Raw genomic sequence first — 22,033 nt, forward strand, 5'->3', positions numbered from 1 at the left:
TACAACCAGAGGACTTTCAAGGAGCCTTCTCACAGTGGAAACGGCGTTGGCACAAGTGCATTATGTCACAGGGGGAGTACTTTGAAGGGGATAAAATTGATTTACCTAAATAATTGTAAAATAAAATTTTTAAAAAACTTTTATACGTACTTTCCGGACAAACCTCGTATATTTACAGGGCCGAATTCGAGTGAACAAGTCAGTGAGACCACATGTTCTTACAATTTCATTACTTTTTATTTAAGCATCAAGATAATAAATAATTATAAAATCAATTAAAATATAAATTAGTGTTTTATATATATTACAAGAATAATTCAATATTTAATTAATTTAATATTTTATTATATTTAAAGTAGTTTGATTTTTATTAATAAATGTAGGTACACATTTTGACACAAGATCTTTAAGAAAATTGATATAATTTAGAATAAATATCTAACAAGCTCATTACTGGTCCCCCGCCAGCATATATTGTAAATCATTCCATTATCATCCATTAAAAACCTATTGTGTAGAGGGAAGCCGCGTTGCCAGATTGGGTAATTTTTTGCAACTGTAGTTAAAAAATTTAGCAAGAAATTTTAGAGAAATGACATTCTTGGGGAAAAGTGAAACGGACTTGGCCCATGATATTCTTCATGCATTGCCATTTCTGAAGACTAAGGTGTTATTCCTCTGTATCCTGTAAATTCAACTGAATATAATGGAAATACAAAAAAACGAATAATTGATTCGACCATAAGGCAAAGTGCTGATGTCCAGTAAATTAAAAATCGATTAATTGATTTAATGTTTTGATTTAATACTAATTTTATTTAAAAAAATATTTCTGTGAAAATTTTAATTATTTTGATTTTATCCAAAAATCTTCTTCAGGTGGCGTACGTAATTTGCGTCACAGTGTCTCGTCTCGCATTTGTCGGAACTGACAAACAGTAAGTTCAAAATATTTTCCATTACTTGTATATAAATGTATAGAATAGACATAGCTAAAATTTCAACATAAATTTTAAAAACACATTATATGTTATATAACATATTTTTCATTATTTTGTATAACTATATTTTATAACATACTTAGATCGGTATTTACATACATAGCTCTCCATTATTTGCTTGAATTATTAATTTCTTCTGACAATTTATTTAAATCTTTTAACATAGTATCTTGGTCACAAAGTAGCATTTCTATCAACGATAAATGTATGGTCAAATCTAGGTAACGCGTTTTAGTTATTGATTTTTCTTTTCTAATAATTTCATTAATATGCGGTGTGTTATAAAGTGAACGTGTACTGTTTATATCGTGATCAATATTACTGTTTAAATATCTTTGCTTTTTTTTAAATAAATCATTTTCCTTTAGTAGTTTTACGTTTCGGTAGCGTAGAGTATTGAGTTCACCAATAGTAACTTCTATACTGTTCTGCATTATATTTATTTTGTTATTCAAAAAGCGATTTTTCCGTTCAAGTTGTAAGCAGTATTCATGTTCATTATAATAATTTGCGTAGTGGTGGCCGCAACTAATAAATATTTCCTTTAATTGTTGCATTGTAGATAATTCTTTTACTCGAGAATTACGCATTTTTTGTATTTCTATGTAACCCAGATTAATAAAACTCTCGATGTTTTCTATTTTCTTTTTTAATGTTTGATTTTCTGTTTTAAACTTTTCAACGATTGCATCGGTATTTATATTTTTCTGAAGCAAAGCGTTACATTGACTTCTAGCTAAATGTATGTGCTTATTAAATGCTAAGACTTCATTTTCCTTAGCAGTTAATAATGTTTTGGCAACTACTGAAATTAATAATAATAATCTGTTTTACTAAGAGTCATTATAAGGCTGAACATAGTATCCATAATCTAATTAAGTATGTTGTGTTATGGGAAACGGGAAAACTAAAGTTTACTCAAATATGTAGAATGCAACATCGCAGTATTAGAGATTATTTTTAAGTATCTTATGTACCTTCATACAATAAAATTATTCAATCTGAACAGAGTGCAAAAGAAAGGAACCGGAGAAAGCGTAAACTAATTTTGGGACCCTGTTTTTCTGCTTAAAGTATTTATCTCGCACACAGGACAGCCATCATAATTTTCACAATTTGTAATCGATGTATTCATAATTTCTTGATATCTATTAAAATAAATTTATTAAGTAACTAGTTGATCTAGGTAATTCAGTAAACATTGTTTAGTCCTTTACCTTATTATAATTGAAACAAGATGCTTTAAATTTTTATCTTTTAAGTTAAGCAAATATTTTTTTTTATACAACTTAAAATGACAAACAAGCTGATGGCACACCTGATGGAAAGTGGTAACCGTCGCCTATAGACATGAGCAGTGTATACTGTTTCGCCCATGATACCCTCCATGCGTTGCCATTCCTGAGGACTCAGATGTTACTCCTCTGTACCCTGTAAATTCACGACATATCCCACCCTTCAAACCGAAACACAGACATGCAAACACAACTGCTTCACGATTGAAACACGAATGGGATAGAGGTACTCAAGCAATCGACTTTTGTTTAAAGTCTCTTTCTGGTAAAATAATACCTATATATTTACATAAATTACATTAAAATCGGTCAAGTGGTATCGGGAATTAGCATGACTTGGAATTTTTATATATTAAGATAGATTCTTACTGCATGCAATATTCAGACTTTCACGAAGTTTTTCCACTTGTTTCTTTTTTAATGTTAAATTTGATTTCAATGTAGTTAACTTTTTAAATATATCTTCATTACTGTCGAGGCCTGATGTTGGCGATTTCATGTGGTATCTGATAAACATATCAATTAATTTTTTTTTATACAACTTAGAATGGCAAACAGGCTGACGGTCCACCTGATGGAAAGTGGTAATAGTCACCTATAGACATGAGCAGTACCGTGGACATAACAGAGTATACTGTTTCGCCCATGATACCCCCCATGCGTGCCATTCCTGAGGACTCAGATGTTATTTCTCTGTACCCTGTAAATTCACGCTATATCCCACCCTTCCGAAATACAACCATGCAAACACAACTGCTTCACGGTTGAAAGACGAATGGGACAGAGGTAACGAAGCAATCGACTTTTGTACAAAGTCTCCCTCTGGTATCCTCTATATATAATTATTGTTTTTAAATATAATTAAATACCAATACATTCACATTCTAAACACACATTCGTATATAGATTTATTTTCTACATTTACACTTATTTACCTATATCTCGAATTGAAATAATATCGAGTGGCTACCCTGTACAGGTAAAGGTAGTCTAAAATTGTACCCCACTACTGGAGCGACGATTTAAAAAGTGTTGCAGGGAGTCTGTGAATGCCGAAGCAAACGACTTTTGTACACATTACGAAAAATTAAAAAAAAATTAACAGTGACTTACCTTTGTATTTCATGGGCTATAGCAGTTAATGCTTTCCTCATTTCGTTTTCGTTAGTTTCTTCAATATTTGTTTCAGAAAGAAAGTTCCCAGTATCTGCGTATGATAGCATATTTTAATCTTACAAAGGATTTCTACATAGAAATGTCCAAAATAGGAAAGTAAATAAAATATCGAATTTTAATTAAAAAATAAGGTGGTAAAGTTTTAACATTACAAAATAATATGGATTTTACTGGAGAACAGATTTTTGTTATAAAAAATATCTGAGGAAAATGACAAGTGAATGAATGTCTTTAGATCAAGAAATATAAAAAAGAAAAGAATAGAAAAAAGAATAGATAAAAAATAGTACACCTGTATAATTTAGATAATTTTATGCTGTACAGAGTTATTTAGCTATCTTATTATGGACCCGTATCATATATAGATTCAGATTCTGGATTTAACAGATTGCAAGGTTTTTTATGTACCACTCATATTAATGCTACTAAGCAGCTATGCTTGCATGGTATTGCTAATGTCACAGGTAATGTAATTACAGGGGAGATATGGTAGATATAACATCTAATTCCTTAGAAATAACAAGACACCACAATGATAAAACATAAAATCTTTTGAAAGTTCAGAAAAAGAAAACATATGCTTATATTATATATATATATATTTATTATATTATTATATTTTTATTATTATATTTATATTATATATACGAGGTCTGTCCGGAAAGTTCGTATAAAAGTGTTCTGGAATGCGAGAAAGATGAGTGGGGAGGCCAGGTAAGCGCAGGATATATATGCTTCAGTTCTGGTCTGACCGCCGTGCGGTGCGAACTGGCTTGTCACGCCATCTGTGAAGTTACCTCTTAACGAAACCCCGTCGGCATGGAGCCCGCTTCCGTTGAAGAGCAGCGCGTCGTAATCAAGTTTCTCTCGAAACTCGGCAAGAATGGCCGTGAAATTTTTGCCGATCTCAGAACAGTTTATGGGGATGATGCTGTGAAGGAACCAACCGTCCACAAGTGGCTAAAAAGATTCAGAGAGGGCCGAGACAATGTTGATTGTTTTTTTCGATGTTCGGGGGATTGTCCCTCCAGGCCAGACAGTTGATGGAAAATTCTACGTCGATGTGCTCAGACGCCTCAAAGCTCGTGTGGCACGAGTTCGTCCAGAATTGGCGCGAGAGGGGCGTTGGATTCTTCACCACGACAATGCCCCTGCCCACACCTCTCTTGTTGTCCGTGAGTTTTTGAGTAAAAATTCCATTACGGTGACCGAACACCCCCCCTATTCGCCGGATTTGGCCCCGTGTGACTTCTTCTTGTTCCCAAAAACCAAATTGGTACTTCGGGGGCGGCATTTGGGGGACATAATGAGATAAAAAAAGCTACGACGGGGCAGCTGAGAAACCTACAACCAGAGGACTTTCAAGGAGCCTTCTCACAGTGGAAACGGCGTTGGCACAAGTGCATTATGTCACAGGGGGAGTACTTTGAAGGGGATAAAATTGATTTACCTGAATAATTGTAAAATAAAATTTTTAAAAAACTTTTATACGTACTTTCCGGACAAACCTCGTATATATATATACACGAGTATATACATATACGTATATACGTGTATATTATAAACCAATTGCTCAATTGCTGTTCATTAATCTTGCTAAAATTAAAAATTGATAATTTTGTATGAAAATCGTTACTTCGGATTACTTTTTATAGATGGCGTTGTAGGTAATACTAAGCTCGCCGTCTAGTTTTTACTATATGCGAGCTATTTATTTATTTGTTTTTAATTAGTTAACGCCTTCACATCAAAACTAATCGTCATATCTTGACATAGTACGAATATTTATGTGTTCATTCGTGTTTACACCAGTATCATCTGGTGCCCGTCCCAGAATGTAAGCAAAGTTTCGCATTCATTGAGTCAGTGAGTACATATACGTCTTTTTAAGGGAATAATATAGAATAGCTCCCCCCGCCCCTGATTTTAAATGCGCCAATAGATGGAATAATACTGCAAAATATCTGACGGTGGTGTTTGTCTATATTTATATAAGTAGGTGTCGGTAATTTCACTATATTGTAGTAGGTGTATTACGATTAGGCATGTACTATCATTTAGTTTCATAAAAAATAACAAATTGGTGTAGTTATCTATTTTAATAATATTGACGACTGTCAAAACAGTTTTTGTTAGTTTATAATGAGCTATCACTGATAATCCGCGAACAAAATGTGTTGTTATCGCAAATTTGCGCAGTTGCAACAGAATATCTTTCACCGATATTATTTGGCAGTGAAATATAACTAAAATGTTCAACCATAAAATGAAAACGAAATTTTGCGCTGGTCTCCGTTCGTGATGAAAATCATAACGGGCGACATTTTATGGCACATCGGCTCGTCACGGCAATACGGATGTGGATTGTTTTCTGGATCTACGATCCACGGTTGGCGTTATGAGTAGACGTATATTTTGTAGCTGAGATTGAAGTTTCAGTTTGTAATATTTTTAAACGATTTAAGAAAGGACTACAAAATCTACTTGAGTCACTATATTTAAAATTAATAAAAATATTTTTATCATAATTAGGTATTTAGGAAATTCAAATAGATGGTTTCTTTTCATTATTGTCTTTACAAATAAATATTTTTCAAGAAAATAATGTTTTTTTATCTCAATGCTTTCTTATTATTTTCAAGTAATTTTTGATAGTTTATTTTATCCTACTGAGTAAACTGCAATTGTGCGAATAAAACAATTCCTTCTAGAGATAACTCCGCCTGTGCACTTTTTCATTATAATCTGATATTTATATTAAAAAAAATATATTTATATTCAAAAATATCTATAATACTAATTAGAGTACACTAATAGTCTCCCAATGAGCCTCATCGAGGTTACCAGTGACCCAAGAGTTGGTAGCTATTTTGTGCAAAAAATAATTCAAAGAGGTAATGCTGCCAGTACCTTTGGTACGCTGCCTCGACGTGATGCGTTGGAGACTATTAGTGTATTCTTACTAATATTATAAATGTTTTCGGCAATACATAGATTTTTTTTTATTATAAATATAATTGTGAGAGACTGGTGCCTGGGATAGGTATAAGAATACCTGTATTACAGGTCACCAGGGCCTTACTCCGCAGGATTACTTACTAAGTACTTGTAATATAATAAGTAAATTCAATGCAATAAATATAATTTATAGGAAGAGATAATTATTATAATTTAATCTGGAAGTTGTGTGCGTGTGTGCGCGTGCGTTTCTCTCTCTCTCTCTCTCTCTCTCTCTCTGTGTGTGTGTGTGTGTGTGCGTGTATGTATGCGTGTATGTATGCGTGTGTCTGTAGGTGTATGCGTGTCTCTCGCTGTGTGTCTTTGTGTTTGTACGCATTCTATATTTATATATAGATAAAATATATCAAAGGCTATAATTCAAAATAATAAACCCTAAGAAATTTTAATGATACCTGACATGATGAAATGTTTGTGCCTGGGTCAACAAACATACCTATAGGAAATTTTTTACTGCAGAAATATTTAATTCGCTGAAAAATACAAATAAACTCAAGAACAAAGTTGTGTAGTGTACATATCTAATATATATTATTGATGTAAATAGAATAGATGAAGCGACCGTTTCATTATTATGGTTGAGTCGAACATAGTGAATGTCGCGCGCCAGCCAATTTTCCGCCAAACGCCCCGGAGTTGCAAGCTATCGCGGTGCACGGTGTTGGTTCGCTATTTCGTTTGTTCACGAGACATCCTCTCCCTGTGGTAACTATTTCACGGTCGATTTCTGTCCACCACTAAAACAGGGATACTTTGAGCAATCTATTTTCTATTATATAGATGAAATAAGGAAAATGCTTTTTTTATTTTTGTATTTTAGTTTCTAATGACTATATTATTCGTAATAGTTTATTTGTAACAAATATGGTACATAGGTTTGTAAGTTTATTTACATTTTTCCAACGTAACAAAAACAACTTTGCATCATAATAGCCAATAGGATAACGACAAGTTGTTGTAGATATAGATATATATTATCACCATATCAGTCGTTATCTGTCTACTATTGTACATAAGCCTCCTCCATAAATTGGGGGGTTTTGCTATTAGTTGCCACGGTTGGCAGGCAGGTTGAGATGCAATTAGGTTTTGGTGATGTTTTTAAGGGACGCTGCTGCCCATCCTTTTACCTTTAAGTTACACATAATTACAGTTAACAAATAAATATATAATATATATATAACGATAAATATGGACGGTTAATGGTGACTACCGCTGCTTTAATTCCTAGGATGTTGTTAGAGACACATACTTGTACTTACGTTTCTTAACAATATATTGCATTTTTGCGTTCTTTACATATGTATTAACTATTTATGTAACATATTTATATTAACTTATTTCTTTCATCACCATCAAGTCGCCATTTTATATCTTTCTGTGTGTAAGTTTTTATGCTACAAAGTCATATTTAGCCGATATTTGTCTCGAAGTTAAAAATTTAGTTTTTAAATTAGTTCAATTGCAGTAAAACTTTGAATAAAGGTAAATATAATAAACAGTAGACATTAGCAGCTAAGGTAGGTGATAAATTTAATAAGCGTGTTCTTGTAAAGAGAACGAGTTGATGAATGAAAATGATTCACCAATATATTCTAAAAGGATCCCGATCTTCTTACTTAGCCGTTATCCGCACGGTCGGTTTATTTCAATTTCCTTCATAAAAGATGCTATTCTCGGATTTGAAGTAGATTTATCATGCTCGGATAAAGCGGGCACTTTTTGTGCTTTTCTTGTGCCTGGATCTGACCCGAGATCTGTCCACTTAATGTGAATAATGGTGTGCGATGGAAAACGAATGCGATCCCGAACACAAAAGACAACAATACGCAGCGATATCAAGATTTGATACAAGGCTTTCAGAGATTGGAATTACTCAAATTACCTACGCGCTTGTTTTTGTTTTGTGTTCTTGTCTACAAGGTACGGTATAATCATTTTTATTTTACAAAACGAACAAATTTCATCTAATAATAAATAAATAAATAAACTAAAAATTAAACAAGTTGATACATATAACAGTATCATTCCTAAGTGTTCAGGCATCATATATTGATTCTTTTTCTTTGCCACAATTTTTTTACGATGTCATAATAGTTTTGTCTAATAATAAGTAGGCTTAAGCTATAGAATAGTATACAGACCTTCCTCTATTCTTAATAATAAAGCTGCAAAATCAGACTCAAGTTATTACACACACATTTACATCATAGTTATGCGAAATGTCACTAATACCATATATTTCAGACTTGTTCAGGCTTTCAGGATGGTAAAGGCGAAAGGGCTGATCATTCACATCCTATACACAATCATGCTTACCTGTACAATAATGTAGGTACTATGTTTAATGAATAAACCAAAGCTAGTAGTAAAGTCAAAATGTAAATTTCGTGCCAGCTGTGTGCACAACATTGGAAGTAACTTTGTTCTTTTTTGAGCAATCGTATACCGTTTGAAAATCAAACGAGGATTTTCGGTAGGCACTAGCTCTAAAAATTCGAGAACATCAACATTGAATTCAAATTGTTTTAGAATCGATTCGACATCTCCTTTGTTGTCAATGTAATTTATTGCATTCATTTCAATCTCATTACTATTAATTTAATATTATAAAAGGATTATGAAATAATATATATTACCTATGATTTTTAATTGAATATATTTGTAAGAAACTAAACAATTTTCTTCAAGAATTGTATATGACTAAATTAGATCGAAATAGCACAAAAAAAAAGTTCATACAAACTACGAGGCCACTTTAATGATTTAATATATTCAAGAGATTATAGAATTATTCACATTAATAATAAGTAAGTACAACTGGTGGATTTCGGATTTTTAAACACTTTGTTTTTAATGAGTGGAAGGGATGATAAAGTGATTTTGATTTTTTCTCCTCTATTTTTTTATATACTCGAAAAACAAGAAATTCATTAATCGTAATGTCTAAAATGACATTTAATACACTTAGTCGAGAGTTGAGATCAAGTCGATATCTTAGGAATCCGAGACGTCTGGGATAATCGATCCTTGGAGCAAAAGCTCTGGATCGTAGAAATGCACTTGAAATGAAGCAAGCTACGTGCAATGTCAATCTCTAACGGCTGTTTGCTACATAGATACCTATTAAATCTTCTAACACAGGTGATACAATCTGCATTCTAATGTCTAATTTAACTATTGAGTATATATTTTCTTCTGTCTACTTATATTTTCACAATAGTGCAAGCCGTAAGCATATATTTTGTTAACTCTAATTTTTTTAAATATTATCTATATGTAATATTAATTGAAGCAGTTGTGTATAAATAATTATAAAGTAATGTTATCATCTTTCAATAATTCTTTTGTTTTTAACAATAAAATGTCTATACCAAAAATATAAAATCGAGGTTTTAACACATTCTAGTTATCATGGGTTGTGCATTTAGACTTCAGAATTTGAAATTAAAGAATATTTTCTTTTTTAATTAACAATATATTTAACTGACGAGATTACAAGAAACCCGCAGTAAATATTAATAATACTTAAAGACGAATAATGTCCGCGTCGTTGTCTTAAGTACAATACACAGTTACACTTAAACTAAGGATACTAACTTTTGTTTTACCGTGATTATATAGATTCAAATCTTATAAAAGTAACACAATAAATTCGATACTCTCAACATTTTCCCCAAAAATATTACGTCGATGTGATCGCATCGTATCGGTTTCAAGGCAATAGGAAATTGTCGCGTTGACTTGATAGGCTCAGACGTCGGCAACTGTTGCTCGTAGGTCGATCCTTTGTTATTTCAATCCTATAATATTATGGCGTCAATGTTTATGGCTGTCATCTTGTTTAGTATTACAGATGTCTTCATATAACAATTATATGACTATCTCTTTTATCTTGTTATGGTAAACGTTATATTGTGATTATTATATATTACTAGTTTAGAATGCTTGACTTTTTTGTATTTATTTAAGTAAATTAGAAAGTATAGTGTGTAGTGTGTACACGTAGATCCACTAGATAAGATACCAAATTGTTTATAATTACTTCTCTCCATCCAAAGGTTGCCTGGAAGAGATGCTCTTGTAAGGTCGCCCATTGTTTTCTCATTGTGATTATTTCTTGTAAGTTTACTATTGTAATCTTTTGGAGGAAACAATAAAGAGTATCTATCTATCTATCTATCTATCTAGATAAGTATTGGATCTACGTATATACTTAAATATATGGTAAGTAAGTACCCATTACCTTATGGAGCATATTTAAATTTTGTAAACGACATTTATTGTTATTTTCACAATTACGAGTATACCTTCACCATATACGTTCTGAGAGTTAGCGGTATGTTCGCTCTAGGACTTGAATTCGAGTGTTAATGTTGGACCCAATTGGAAATTTTGGTGAATATACGAAGAAAGATGCAATGTTATACTTCTGAACATTTTCCAGGGAGGTCTGGAAAAAAGGCGCCTGTATACTCTTAGATATGTTTGTATATAGCTGAAAGCTTTACTACTTATTTTGGGATAGACGCTAGACTGTTATAAAATATTTTAATGTAATAATTACCGGTTTAACTTACATGTTTTTTTTTTTTTTTTTATACAACTCAGAATGGCAAACAATGAGATGATGGAAAGTGGTAACCGTCGCCTATAGACATGAGCAGTACCATTTGGACATAATATACTGTTTCGCCCATTAGTTGCCATTTGAGGACTATGTTATTCCTCTGTACCCAGTAAATTCACGCCATATCCCACCCTTCAAACCGAAACACAGTTATGCAAACACAACTGCTTCACGGTTGAAACACGAATGGGACAGAGGTACCCAAGCAATCGACTTTTGTACAAAGTGTAAATAGATAGAGAAAACTGGACTAATTTCGACATCATATCGTTAGGTTTGGGATATGCAAGGCTTATTCGGCTCCCTCTTCTCTACTCTTAATATGCCTATGCTTGTGAGGCGTGGTTTATTTGAATGATAATCTATCTGATGAAAAGTGGATAAACATGAACAGTATTATGGCCGTCCATGGTATCCGTCATCCATTGTCGTTAGATGTTACGTCTCCATATTTTAAAATGTTATTACCGCAGATATGTACGTGAATGCCTATCGTTTAAATATCGATTCGTCTTCTGTTCATTTCAACGAAATTAATTTAAATAAAAAAAAAAAAAACACTTGAATTTTCCCGCGCATGATTTAAACGAGCATTTGTAACATTCATTCCATGAAAATACACGAAACAGAACCAACACTGAAGAATGTTTTTATGAAAATAGTTCCATTCAGCTATTGTAAATAATTTGACAAGGGTGAGAATGAGCTCACCCTAATTTCTAAACGTTAATGGATTAATAGACATAAGGCAAGAATGTAAAACGCGGAGAACAAAGGTCGACTTATGATATGGGTTAAATGTTAATAAATGTTAGATAATAGCAGAATTATGAGTACTTTTACAATAACAATAAATTTTTACGCAATCAGATTTGAAAGGAAAATAATATCTTGACTGTACGAATTTATAGTCTAGAAATAATTTACTATTAGAGGGGCTGTTGTTCGCCACCCTTGTGATACAAAAAAATTGTCATACTAATGTTATAGGTATAGAAATTCCTTACATTTGATTTTTAACATAGGATAGGCCTAGTTAGACTCAAAATAAGAAAAGAGTGTAAAACGGATGTTGAATAATGAAACGAGTAAAATAAACTTCCTCAGGAGGGTAATAATTTATGCGCAGCTAATATTATATTAATTAATTATACCATAATACATGAGAACATAGTCTTAGTTTCTCTAGATGTTGTTACTATTACAGTAGGATATCTATATGTCTTATAATCAATTTATAATGACAAATCATTCACTCGTAATTAATAATACGGTATGGTTCCAGCATAGAATGGTCCCCCCTTTTCCTAAAAGTGTCCTAAACTCCAGTGTCCTAAAACATCACCAAAGCCTAATTGCGGTTGCCAATCCACCTGCTAAGCGTGAAAATTACTATATTAGGGGGAGGGGGGGGCTTGGCCGTGTTTAGCAGTGGCCAGTTAACTGCAGACATGATGATTATGATGAATTATATAGTATTCATTAACAAATAAATAAGATACCTGCGACTCTGACCACTGCAGAAGTGGTCTAATTTCTAACAGATAAGAATCTTTACGATTAAACTAGAATCGAAATATTTTATTTTTAGCATGAGGGCATCAATAATAAATAGTATATATTATATGTATGTACCTAAGCAATCACCGGGGAAAATATGTAACACGTAGCAAGCGTTGGGAAAATGTTCACTGCTGAGTTAATGTTCATTGTAAAAGGAACAAATAACCTGTAATCAAACTAACGCTCGACCGCAATTTGTCTTGACCAAAGAAATATCGTGTTCCTTAACGTACGAGCTCTGTTGCATATGTGGGCAGCCATTACAACTTGACTTAACATCCGTAGACAAAGACACGGGAACACAATCAAACACAATGGCCGTTGATTAGCGCCAATTAACGTTATTTTAGCGTAGAAAATCAGGTTAATAATACTGCTATTCTTATCATTTAATGTCGGAATGAATGTGTTCGTACGAAACTTTTATCTATTACCAAATATTATGTCCAGATTACATAGAAATCTTTATTCAGTCGAATAATCTTGAATATAAATATTTATATTTCTAAGAAAAATTTATACTTTTAAATAAAATGTCCAGTTTATTTTTTTTTTACTAAAAGGAATAATTGCAAGTTTTCTGTTTATTGTGCAATTTTATTATTTATCTCTGGACTAAGAGCTTTATATCATTAGATTTCTTTTTTTAATATTGATAGACATAAAAATCAATTTTTATGAAGCAAAATTTTATTTTATTGTTTTTTAATAACATAAAATTTGTGATATCAAACTGTGTAAAATATTTTAAATTAAAAAAAAAAAAATAACCCAGAAAAAGTTTAATATGGTAGCAATTCGGGCATAAGACCTCGATGCAAATATGTAGCATAATATAAAAAATACGGACACATAAATACAATCGAATTAAAAACACTTTTTCTTATTAAAATCTGTTGAAATCAAACAATATGAATGGCAAGAAGTTGTAAAAGGGTTGCCGCCACAAATTTCTTGTAAAGTAGAGGTGGAAAGAAGTTCAATCGTACTTTAAACGAGTTAATCCCCTTTTAATAAGTGTTGATTCCCGCTTTCGTCGGTCGCTGAAGATCTCATTTCGGAGAGTTAACTTAGATTACCCACTTAATTTTTATTGCAATTTATACTTTTAAGCAAATGAAAATATCAGAATAGGTTTATTACATGACGAGATGTAATTATTAAATTTGTAATTTAGAAATGCGTTTATGCATATACAATTATTGTAGGCAATATTTTACAGGCAATATAGTCAAAAGCATAAGTCATAATGTGTTGGATTTAGACTAAGAGAAACTTCATTCCTCTAGTTCTAAAGTTTTTGTTTGATGTGCGCTTAAAAGTATTAACATTTGTGAACACTTTTAAAGTAATTTAAAATGGGAGAAGGATTTCGTAGGGTTCTAGTTTTTTTTTTCCTTGCTTTGACACATTGTGCACAGTAGTTTCTTATAACATAAAAAGGAGAAAATGGAACGAAAAGGGAGCGACTACAAATTGTGTTCATACTCCGTTACAACAGTCATTGAATCTACGAAACTTAAATTGCTCGTTGTCGGCTAGATTTAGGGATGCCAGATGCGATTTTTTATTTCTTCACAAAATTCAAATCTCTATTCGTAAAAATTTACACGATTTTAATACGTTCACCACTATCTGTGACGAAAAATTTAACACCATCATTCTACATATTTACTTTTAACGTCATTTTCCTGTCTTTAATAGCATTTTACATAAAATAAACTTATGGTCGTAGTATGAAACACTACTTTGATTATTAATATTTTTTTTAATGGATGATAATGTTGTGGTAACCCCGCCTGCGCTAGCAGTATACGCTGGCGGGGCATCAGATAATTGAAACGGCACCTCATTTAGTCCATCATGACTAATACACCTGGAATTTAGTACAATAGTTTCCAGGGGGACCACGTGAAGATCGACCTGATAAGTTATATTGTTAGCAATGGGACTGGTAGTCTGAATTACTAACAACCCTTTTTCTCTTGATTATGAATAATGTCTATTATTTAAATAATTCAAAGATACAAGAATACAAACAGTGCAATATTATTATACTAGAATATACACATAACAATATGTTACAAGCAAATTGTGTTAGCAAACCACATAAACATCTTAAGTATCTTTAAAAGTAATCTTTCAGGATAACATATAAAAAATAACGCGTTCAAGAGAGAAGGCCGAGTAAAAATTCAGGAACATCGGCGATTGAGTTAATTTTCACGGAATCGTTTTTACGGGTTTCCTCACTTGCTGTTACGGTTTATTTCACCCTATGGTATCATCTCTAGGAAATTGTTTCCGGGAATCCTTACGGAGTGTGTGAAAAAAGAAGCGGTGATGTTAGTTTGGTACGTATACGTATACCAACATCTACGTGGGTTGTAGTACGAGATATTTTTATCGTACTTACTAGTTTAAAAATTACGTGAAATAAATTTGAATAAAGAAAACATTATGCAAGGTTTGTTTGTTTGTTTATAATGAATAAATTCAAAAAGTACTTAAACAATTTTCAAAATTCTTTCACGTATAATAAGTTACATTACCAACGAGTTACATAGATTAAATATTATTTTCAAAAATTCTATGTACATGTGCGATGTCGTACTGGATCACTAGTACTGTAAAAGATTAAGTCTGCAGAAAGGGTAGTAGAAGAATGTGTCTCGGATACACCATGCCTAGTAGGTATATTTTTTAACATTTATTGCGTACATCATGACAATATGTCATAATAAGTGTGTCAGTATAGCATAAAAATTATATAAATAAAATAAAAATAACATGTTTGACTGTACAATATAATATCAGATCAGATCAGTTACATATAGTAGGACTATTATAGTTTTATCAGATACAAATTCAAATATTAAATGAGTGAGTACAGTCAAAAGCTTTAGTGCCTTGCAAGATATTTGGAAATAAATTATTAACGTACATAATAACAAAACGTTGACAGGTTTGAAGTAGGAAATAAACAGATGATTTTATTTTTTAAATTACAGCAATCTTTAGTACTTACCTATTTTTTTTTGAAAAAAATTTTAAAAACAGTTTTCATTAATCTATCATTTGTGCTTATTTTTATAAAGATAAATAATTTGCTTTTTTAAGTTGCAGCAAATATATACTTATTTTGTATGTAAATAATTTTGAAATCATCATTTGTCGCTCAAATTGTACAAACTATATAGAACAAAAGCAAACTTAAAAGTAAGCATAAAATGCAACAAAACAGTAAATGCAACAAATAAGTAAATAGCAAATAGTAGGAATCTTGAATCAATTAATATTATATTAGAGGACGATCAATGAGGGTATGGCCTTCATAATAGCAATTTATTAAATTTTGTCATCCCGACACAATATATTATTATTAATTTTTACTAATATGGGCTGAATTAGTTCTCCCTGTTTAAACTTTTGTTTCAATTTCGCTTTTGTTCTAGCCTGTACAGTTTGAGAGATAACGGCGGCGTCGAGCGGCGAGAAATCATTTCCGTAGCGTCAATCACACGTCCTGGCTAGCGGCCGGCCGACGGACTGTACCACATACCATCACTAATGAGTTAGCGAACAGTATATCACGTTTAACTCCATTTGTGGTTAATCCTTTTTTATCTAGCAATTACCATCAACAAATAACATCAGTTAAAATTTAACTTTTTAGGATAATTTAAAATTTGTTCATAAATCATCATCATTTCAGCCATTATTCTTCCACTGCTGGACATAAGCCTCCCCTATAGACTGCCATAAAGAACGGTCCTGCATTCACTGACTCCCTACAATGCATTTCAGGTCGCCACTCCATTTAGTGGGGGGGTCGTCCTACTTTGCGTTTACCCGTATGCGGTCGCCACTCAAGAACCTTTCTTCCCCATCGGTTGTCGGTTCTTCGACACTATGTGACCAGTCCATTGCCACTTCAGCTTGCTTATCCTTCATAAACACATGAATAAAAAATCATTACATAAAAGTCATCAGATGATTTTTTCGATATTGTCGATGTGGCGAATATAACACTCGTTTGCATTCTGTTGGGTACATATTTTCAGAGAGTAGAGTTTTTCAACTGTAGCGGGTGATCTAACCATATTCTTGCTGCTGAAGTAGGTGTAAGTAACTACTTTAGTGTAAGTTGTTCTGTATTTATGAATTTCTGATCTGTCTAATTAGAAATTTATAAATACAAAACAACTTTTTAAATTTAAATTTAGTGCATTACAGCAAAATTTAGTGAAGTACGATTCTATAAAATCCTATGGTGATAACTTAAAAAACTGCCTTGAGTATTGGGTATCTGTTTAATAATTTATTATTACAACAACATAATATCTAATGTGGATATACATCCTGCTTCTTTTGTATGCTGATGCATTGTTATGTTATAGGCTAGGGCTAAACGTTTTCATATTATAAATGAACTTATTCTTTCTTTGAAATAATAAAAAAGTTATAGCCAATCAACTAAGTTTAGAGCTCTTTTGATTCAAATATTTTCAAAATTTAGGTCACACTGACCTTGACTAATGACTTCACTATAATATTAATCTGTAATTTTAGTTTTGGAAATTAGTACTTCAGAATGGATCTCAAAGTAAAAAAAATTATACGTCAAATACATATTACTTATAATTAATCACTACTATTACATCGCACTAATATGACACTAAAAGATATACGAGACATACACAATAAAAAACTATAGCCATGTTAGCTAAACGATATGGTATACGATTTAATTGTATTCTAATGTGCTTTTTCCCCGTAGTCGACATCTTAAGTATGAAAAGGAGTGATATCATTATCATTTTAGATTATCGTTAAAAAAAACCATTTTATATAGAGCACGTTGAAAATCTGGCAAGCCGACTCTATCCTCGTTGTGAAGGAAGTTTTATAGGCAACACTGAAGACTGGCTGACCGCGAGTAGCGACCAAGTCGGAAACATTAAGGTTCCATCAGCGGCTACAGTTTCCGGCGAGTCTTACGGAGGCCGCCGGTCAGGCAGCTGACAAGGCTTTGCACTCAGACTTCTAGATGGAACGCAGTTTCATTCCAATATTTTTATATATCTTTTAAAAGCAAGGTATCTATGGTATATACATATATACAATCCATATCCAGATTGTCTGTAAGTCTTTTAGCGTCAAGGTCACCTTTTGTATATGCATATTCTTTATAACTACCTATCCTTGTATACATCAATTTTGTGCGCCATGAAGAGTTTATTATTATTATATATTTATATATTAAAGGCGGATGTTTATGTTGCTGTGTAAAAGATAATTTTACCTGTTATTGATTCTAAATTAAAAAAGGTATTGTGAATGAACAAATACTTATTTTATTTATATATTTTTTTAATTATATTTTAATATATTGTTGTGCGACCGATAGCATGTATGATGGAGATACTCAGTACGTTACTACCGGGACTTATTTTCTTCATATAAAGTGGTAAAAAGTTTTGTGTTTGGCGATAAAAAAATAAACTTTTTATAAGTTCGGGTAGCTTTCAGCCAAATGACGCCTTTGGGCATCTTTGTTGCCTAACAAACGCCCCGTGAAATTGAAACAGACTGTCCGATGTATCCCTAAAAATTCTTTACTTTTTTTTCTTTTCACACTTTTTAATCCAGTAATATATAATAAGCTATGTATATCTATAGATAAATGTTTATTAGATATGTTTTTTGGATCTATATGTAAATACACATACAAAGGAATATTTCATCTCTTGAAAAAAAAATTTGAATAAACAAAGTTGACTGTTCTTATATAAATCAGATCTGAGATTTAGGTAAGTGCTATTTTCTGTTTCTGACTGCATTTAAAATCGTATATACTCATTATACTGGAACTGAATATAGGCCTCCTCAGTAAGCTGTTACAAAGAATAGTTTCGATCCACTTGTATTCATATCGATAACTATATTAGGTTATAGACGTAGTATAACTTACTGACTGTGTACTGATCGACTGGCAATGCAATGTCAAAATGTGTACCTACATTTATTAATAAAAATCAGCATAACAATTTTAATATTTTATTATATTTAAAGATATTAACCATTTTAGTTTAAAGGGAGAATTTTGAACAGGTCGACCTGGTTAAGAAAATTAATATAGTTTAAAATAAATATCTCATGTCATGTCCATTATATACAATTTAAAGTTCCAAAAAAGAATAATTCAGGTATTTGTTTTAACTTTTGTGGTCTTTCAAAACGTTATATTATTACATCCGACATTTTTTTTAACAATTCATGAACTATATTTCTGATGGTACTACAATGCCCAAAAGTCCTTAGAAAAGTAAAATTTGAATTAAAAAAATGAGCATAACAATTTTAATATTTTATTATATTTAAAGTTATTGTGCGCGATTTTTATCAAAACAACAATTCGGCAACCGTTGCGAGGCGTAAATTTCGAGAACACAAATTAATATAATTTGAAATAAATATCTAACATGTGCATGTGACAGCCCTTAATTTATATACAATTTAAGTTCCAAAAACTGTAATAACTCAGGTATTTGTTTTAACTTTTATTTTAATTCCTGGTCTTTCAAAACGTTATTTGTATTACATCCGACATTTTTTTTATCAATTCATGAACAAAATATTTCTGACGGTTCTATAATATTGCATTTAAAGAGATAAATATTTACAAAAGCATAATTACAGTTTGGGCCGCTATGTAAATTATGACGGCAGAGGGCGTGCTTTTGTTTTTTCTAATTTATGTTACTGCTATGCTCGTTATCCGTCAACTTTTTCCAAACAAAGTTATCTCTAAGGGAGGAGACATTTCCTGGCCAAAGTCCAATGGAGTAAACAAATAACACTAACCCGCGGTCAATTAATGTCTAAAAAAAATAATAAGCAAATTTATTTTGGTTTTATTCATCGACAATTTCAGAAGGCGTTTGCAAGAGTGCCGTGACTGTAACGGATTACATTTGGACGACGTTATTTACGCCAGTTTTTCTGCTATATTTACAAATAAAAATATTATTCATAGTGTAATTAGTTTTATTTTAATTAATTTTTTTCATTACTAAGGACTTATGGGCCACCCTGTATAATATTGCATTTAAAGAGATAAATATTTACAGCATAATTACGTAAATTATGAAATTTTATTTTTTCTAATTTATGTTATATTTAGAAACAATACACTTAATTCAAACACACTACACTCAGTAAAAACAAATTACACTTCAATAGTCGAAAATAATAAGAATTTATTTTGGTTATACTTTCGACAAATCAGTTTCGAGCTTATATTGTGTAAATGAATGCCCTACTTTCTTATCTTGTTTTAAACATTTCAGTCGTTAAGTGCTTTCTATTGAACATAAGCCAGTTGTTCTTCCTCTTCTTCTTCCTCCATTTTATTACTGTTAAGTTCCCTAAGAAGCCTCTTACGACATCCACAGAATTTGTATCTGTTGTTACCTTTTACCAATTGTTATGGACATTGGGACCCACATACGTTAATTTTCGTTATTGCTTATTATCGATTCGAACACATCAATGATTCATTTATTTTCACAATAATGTGAATTTATATTTATATTACTACTTTTTAATAAATATTGAGTGTAACGTATTAGGGCGAGCCATTCCCAAATTACAAGATAAGTTACTATTAGGTGGCGTATCTAAACAAATTATGGGGTTGAGTGTAATGAATATGTCTGCGATCTATCAGAATTAGAAGACCCTTTTCCTGTCACTTGTATGATCGATGTGCGGAAATGAAGACGATCTTTTTCTAAGAGCTGTGATATACTGGGAAATCGCTTCGTACTTCATCACTCGGAGGCAAGCGATACAGTAAATGATATCACGTTATCACATAATGATTTTTTTGATAATAATACCGAGTAAATATACATTTTATTACATATATCTTTTTTTATTATCTCGTAACTAGATGTTGAAAAGTTAGTTTAATTTCGATTAATAGCTATACACAGCAATTGATATTATAGCATAAATCTGTTGTATTATTACGTGAATTGAATAAGTGGTAATTTTAATAATAATATGATCCTTCTGTATACTAAATTTTATTTCAATATGTTCAGCCAGATTATTGCTAACAAATATACGAACCAAAGTTTGTCGTCTTAAAATAAAGAGTAATACGCGACTAGATAATAGGAATTAATTAATCATAAATCTCTAATAACAGAAACAATAATAGAAAATAATCTAATAATATTAGAGAATATGCCATTTAATATTACTAGTCATAATCTGGTATTAATAGTATAACGGAATTACTCGTAATTAAAATAATTCTTATATTAGAATAGATATAATAATTGATTTTCATGAAAATAAAATGTTAAAATATTATATTTATTGTTTTCTTGTAAAAATGGACAATGCAGAATTACTTTAAAAGAAAAGCTAAAATTATTTCGTTTTATTTATACTAAATAAAGAATAGTAAAGAATACTAAAGAAAGAAATTGTTAGCTGTGAGCCTTTAGATACGCTCAGAATAATTTATTACGAAAAGGATTTTAAAAACGCATATCGCCCGAACCCTCGGATAAAGCTGTTTTAAGAATATGTGAGAATTCTGCCAGGTGAATCGCATCAAGATCTATCTGTACATAATGTTTATGTAACATTTCCATACATACCTAACATACGACAAAACATACGTTGCTAAATTTATGTAACGTTTGGTTTGTAACCATTTAGCAATTAGTTACGGTATGTTGTATCCGTATATAATTTCTGTGTGTATGTATACAACACTATATAAAACTGTATTTGTAATAAACGATAGATACTGAATCGAAAAGCGTCGAGTTATTTGCCCGCTTCTCATCTTTCGCGGTCCGATCGCTCCCATTCAAGTCCCATTGCATCGTATTGTATTTGCCGAAGGCTCTACTGCCCATGTCGATTGGCAATCGGACGGCATGCCGGCCATTTGCTAGGAATGAAAGCCGCTGATTATTTGCTAATCATACCGCTGTGATACGAGCTTGTACATGTGAACATAATTTTGCCATTCATTCATTTATCTATTATAATAATTGACGACATTATTAATACGATAATAGAGATATCAGCCTTTATTGTGCACTGCTAAACATATGCTTTCCCTTATTGGGGGTTCTGTCAGTAGTTGCCACGCTTGGCTGGCGTGTTGCCAACTGCAGTTAGACTTTGGTGATGTTTTAAGAGGAACGCTGCTGCCCATCCTTCGACCTTTAAGTTCCCTTCGTCTCTTACGACACCCACGAGAACGAAAGTAGTGGCCCATTCTAAACTGGAACTACACGGCGTATTATTAATATAATTTC

The 22,033-nt window shown here is 31.8% G+C and overlaps 2 protein-coding genes across 3 annotated transcripts in view; one reads left to right on the forward strand and one right to left on the reverse strand.

Annotated features, from left to right (window-relative positions):
• Positions 1-169: 169 nt before the first annotated feature.
• LOC128200891 (girdin-like) lies at positions 170-13,047 on the reverse strand. 2 transcript variants are annotated; one of them, XM_052895744.1, is made up of 4 exons: positions 12,756-13,047; positions 3,410-3,503; positions 2,666-2,802; positions 170-1,806 (listed from the first exon to the last, which is right to left on the reverse strand). In XM_052895744.1, the coding sequence occupies exons 2-4, from the start codon at positions 3,448-3,450 to the stop codon at positions 1,112-1,114; spliced, it is 873 nt and encodes a 290-aa protein (XP_052751704.1). In that variant the 5' UTR covers positions 3,451-3,503; positions 12,756-13,047; the 3' UTR covers positions 170-1,111. The 2 variants fall into 2 exon arrangements, with proteins under 2 accessions (XP_052751704.1, XP_052751703.1); XM_052895743.1 differs by lacking the exon at positions 12,756-13,047 and having other exon boundaries at positions 3,410-3,661.
• Positions 5,228-22,033, forward strand: part of LOC113509121 (carbonic anhydrase-related protein 10) — a 97,869-nt gene continuing 81,063 nt past the window's right edge. Inside the window, exon 1 of the mRNA XM_052895742.1 lies at positions 5,228-5,338. The gene's annotated coding sequence lies outside the window, so the exon portion shown is untranslated. The remainder of the gene's footprint in view (positions 5,339-22,033) is intronic.

Source organism: Galleria mellonella, unplaced genomic scaffold, assembly GCF_026898425.1.
Source record: "Galleria mellonella isolate WM207_F2 unplaced genomic scaffold, CSIRO_AGI_GalMel_v1 utg310, whole genome shotgun sequence".
Lineage (NCBI taxonomy): Eukaryota > Metazoa > Arthropoda > Insecta > Lepidoptera > Pyralidae > Galleria > Galleria mellonella.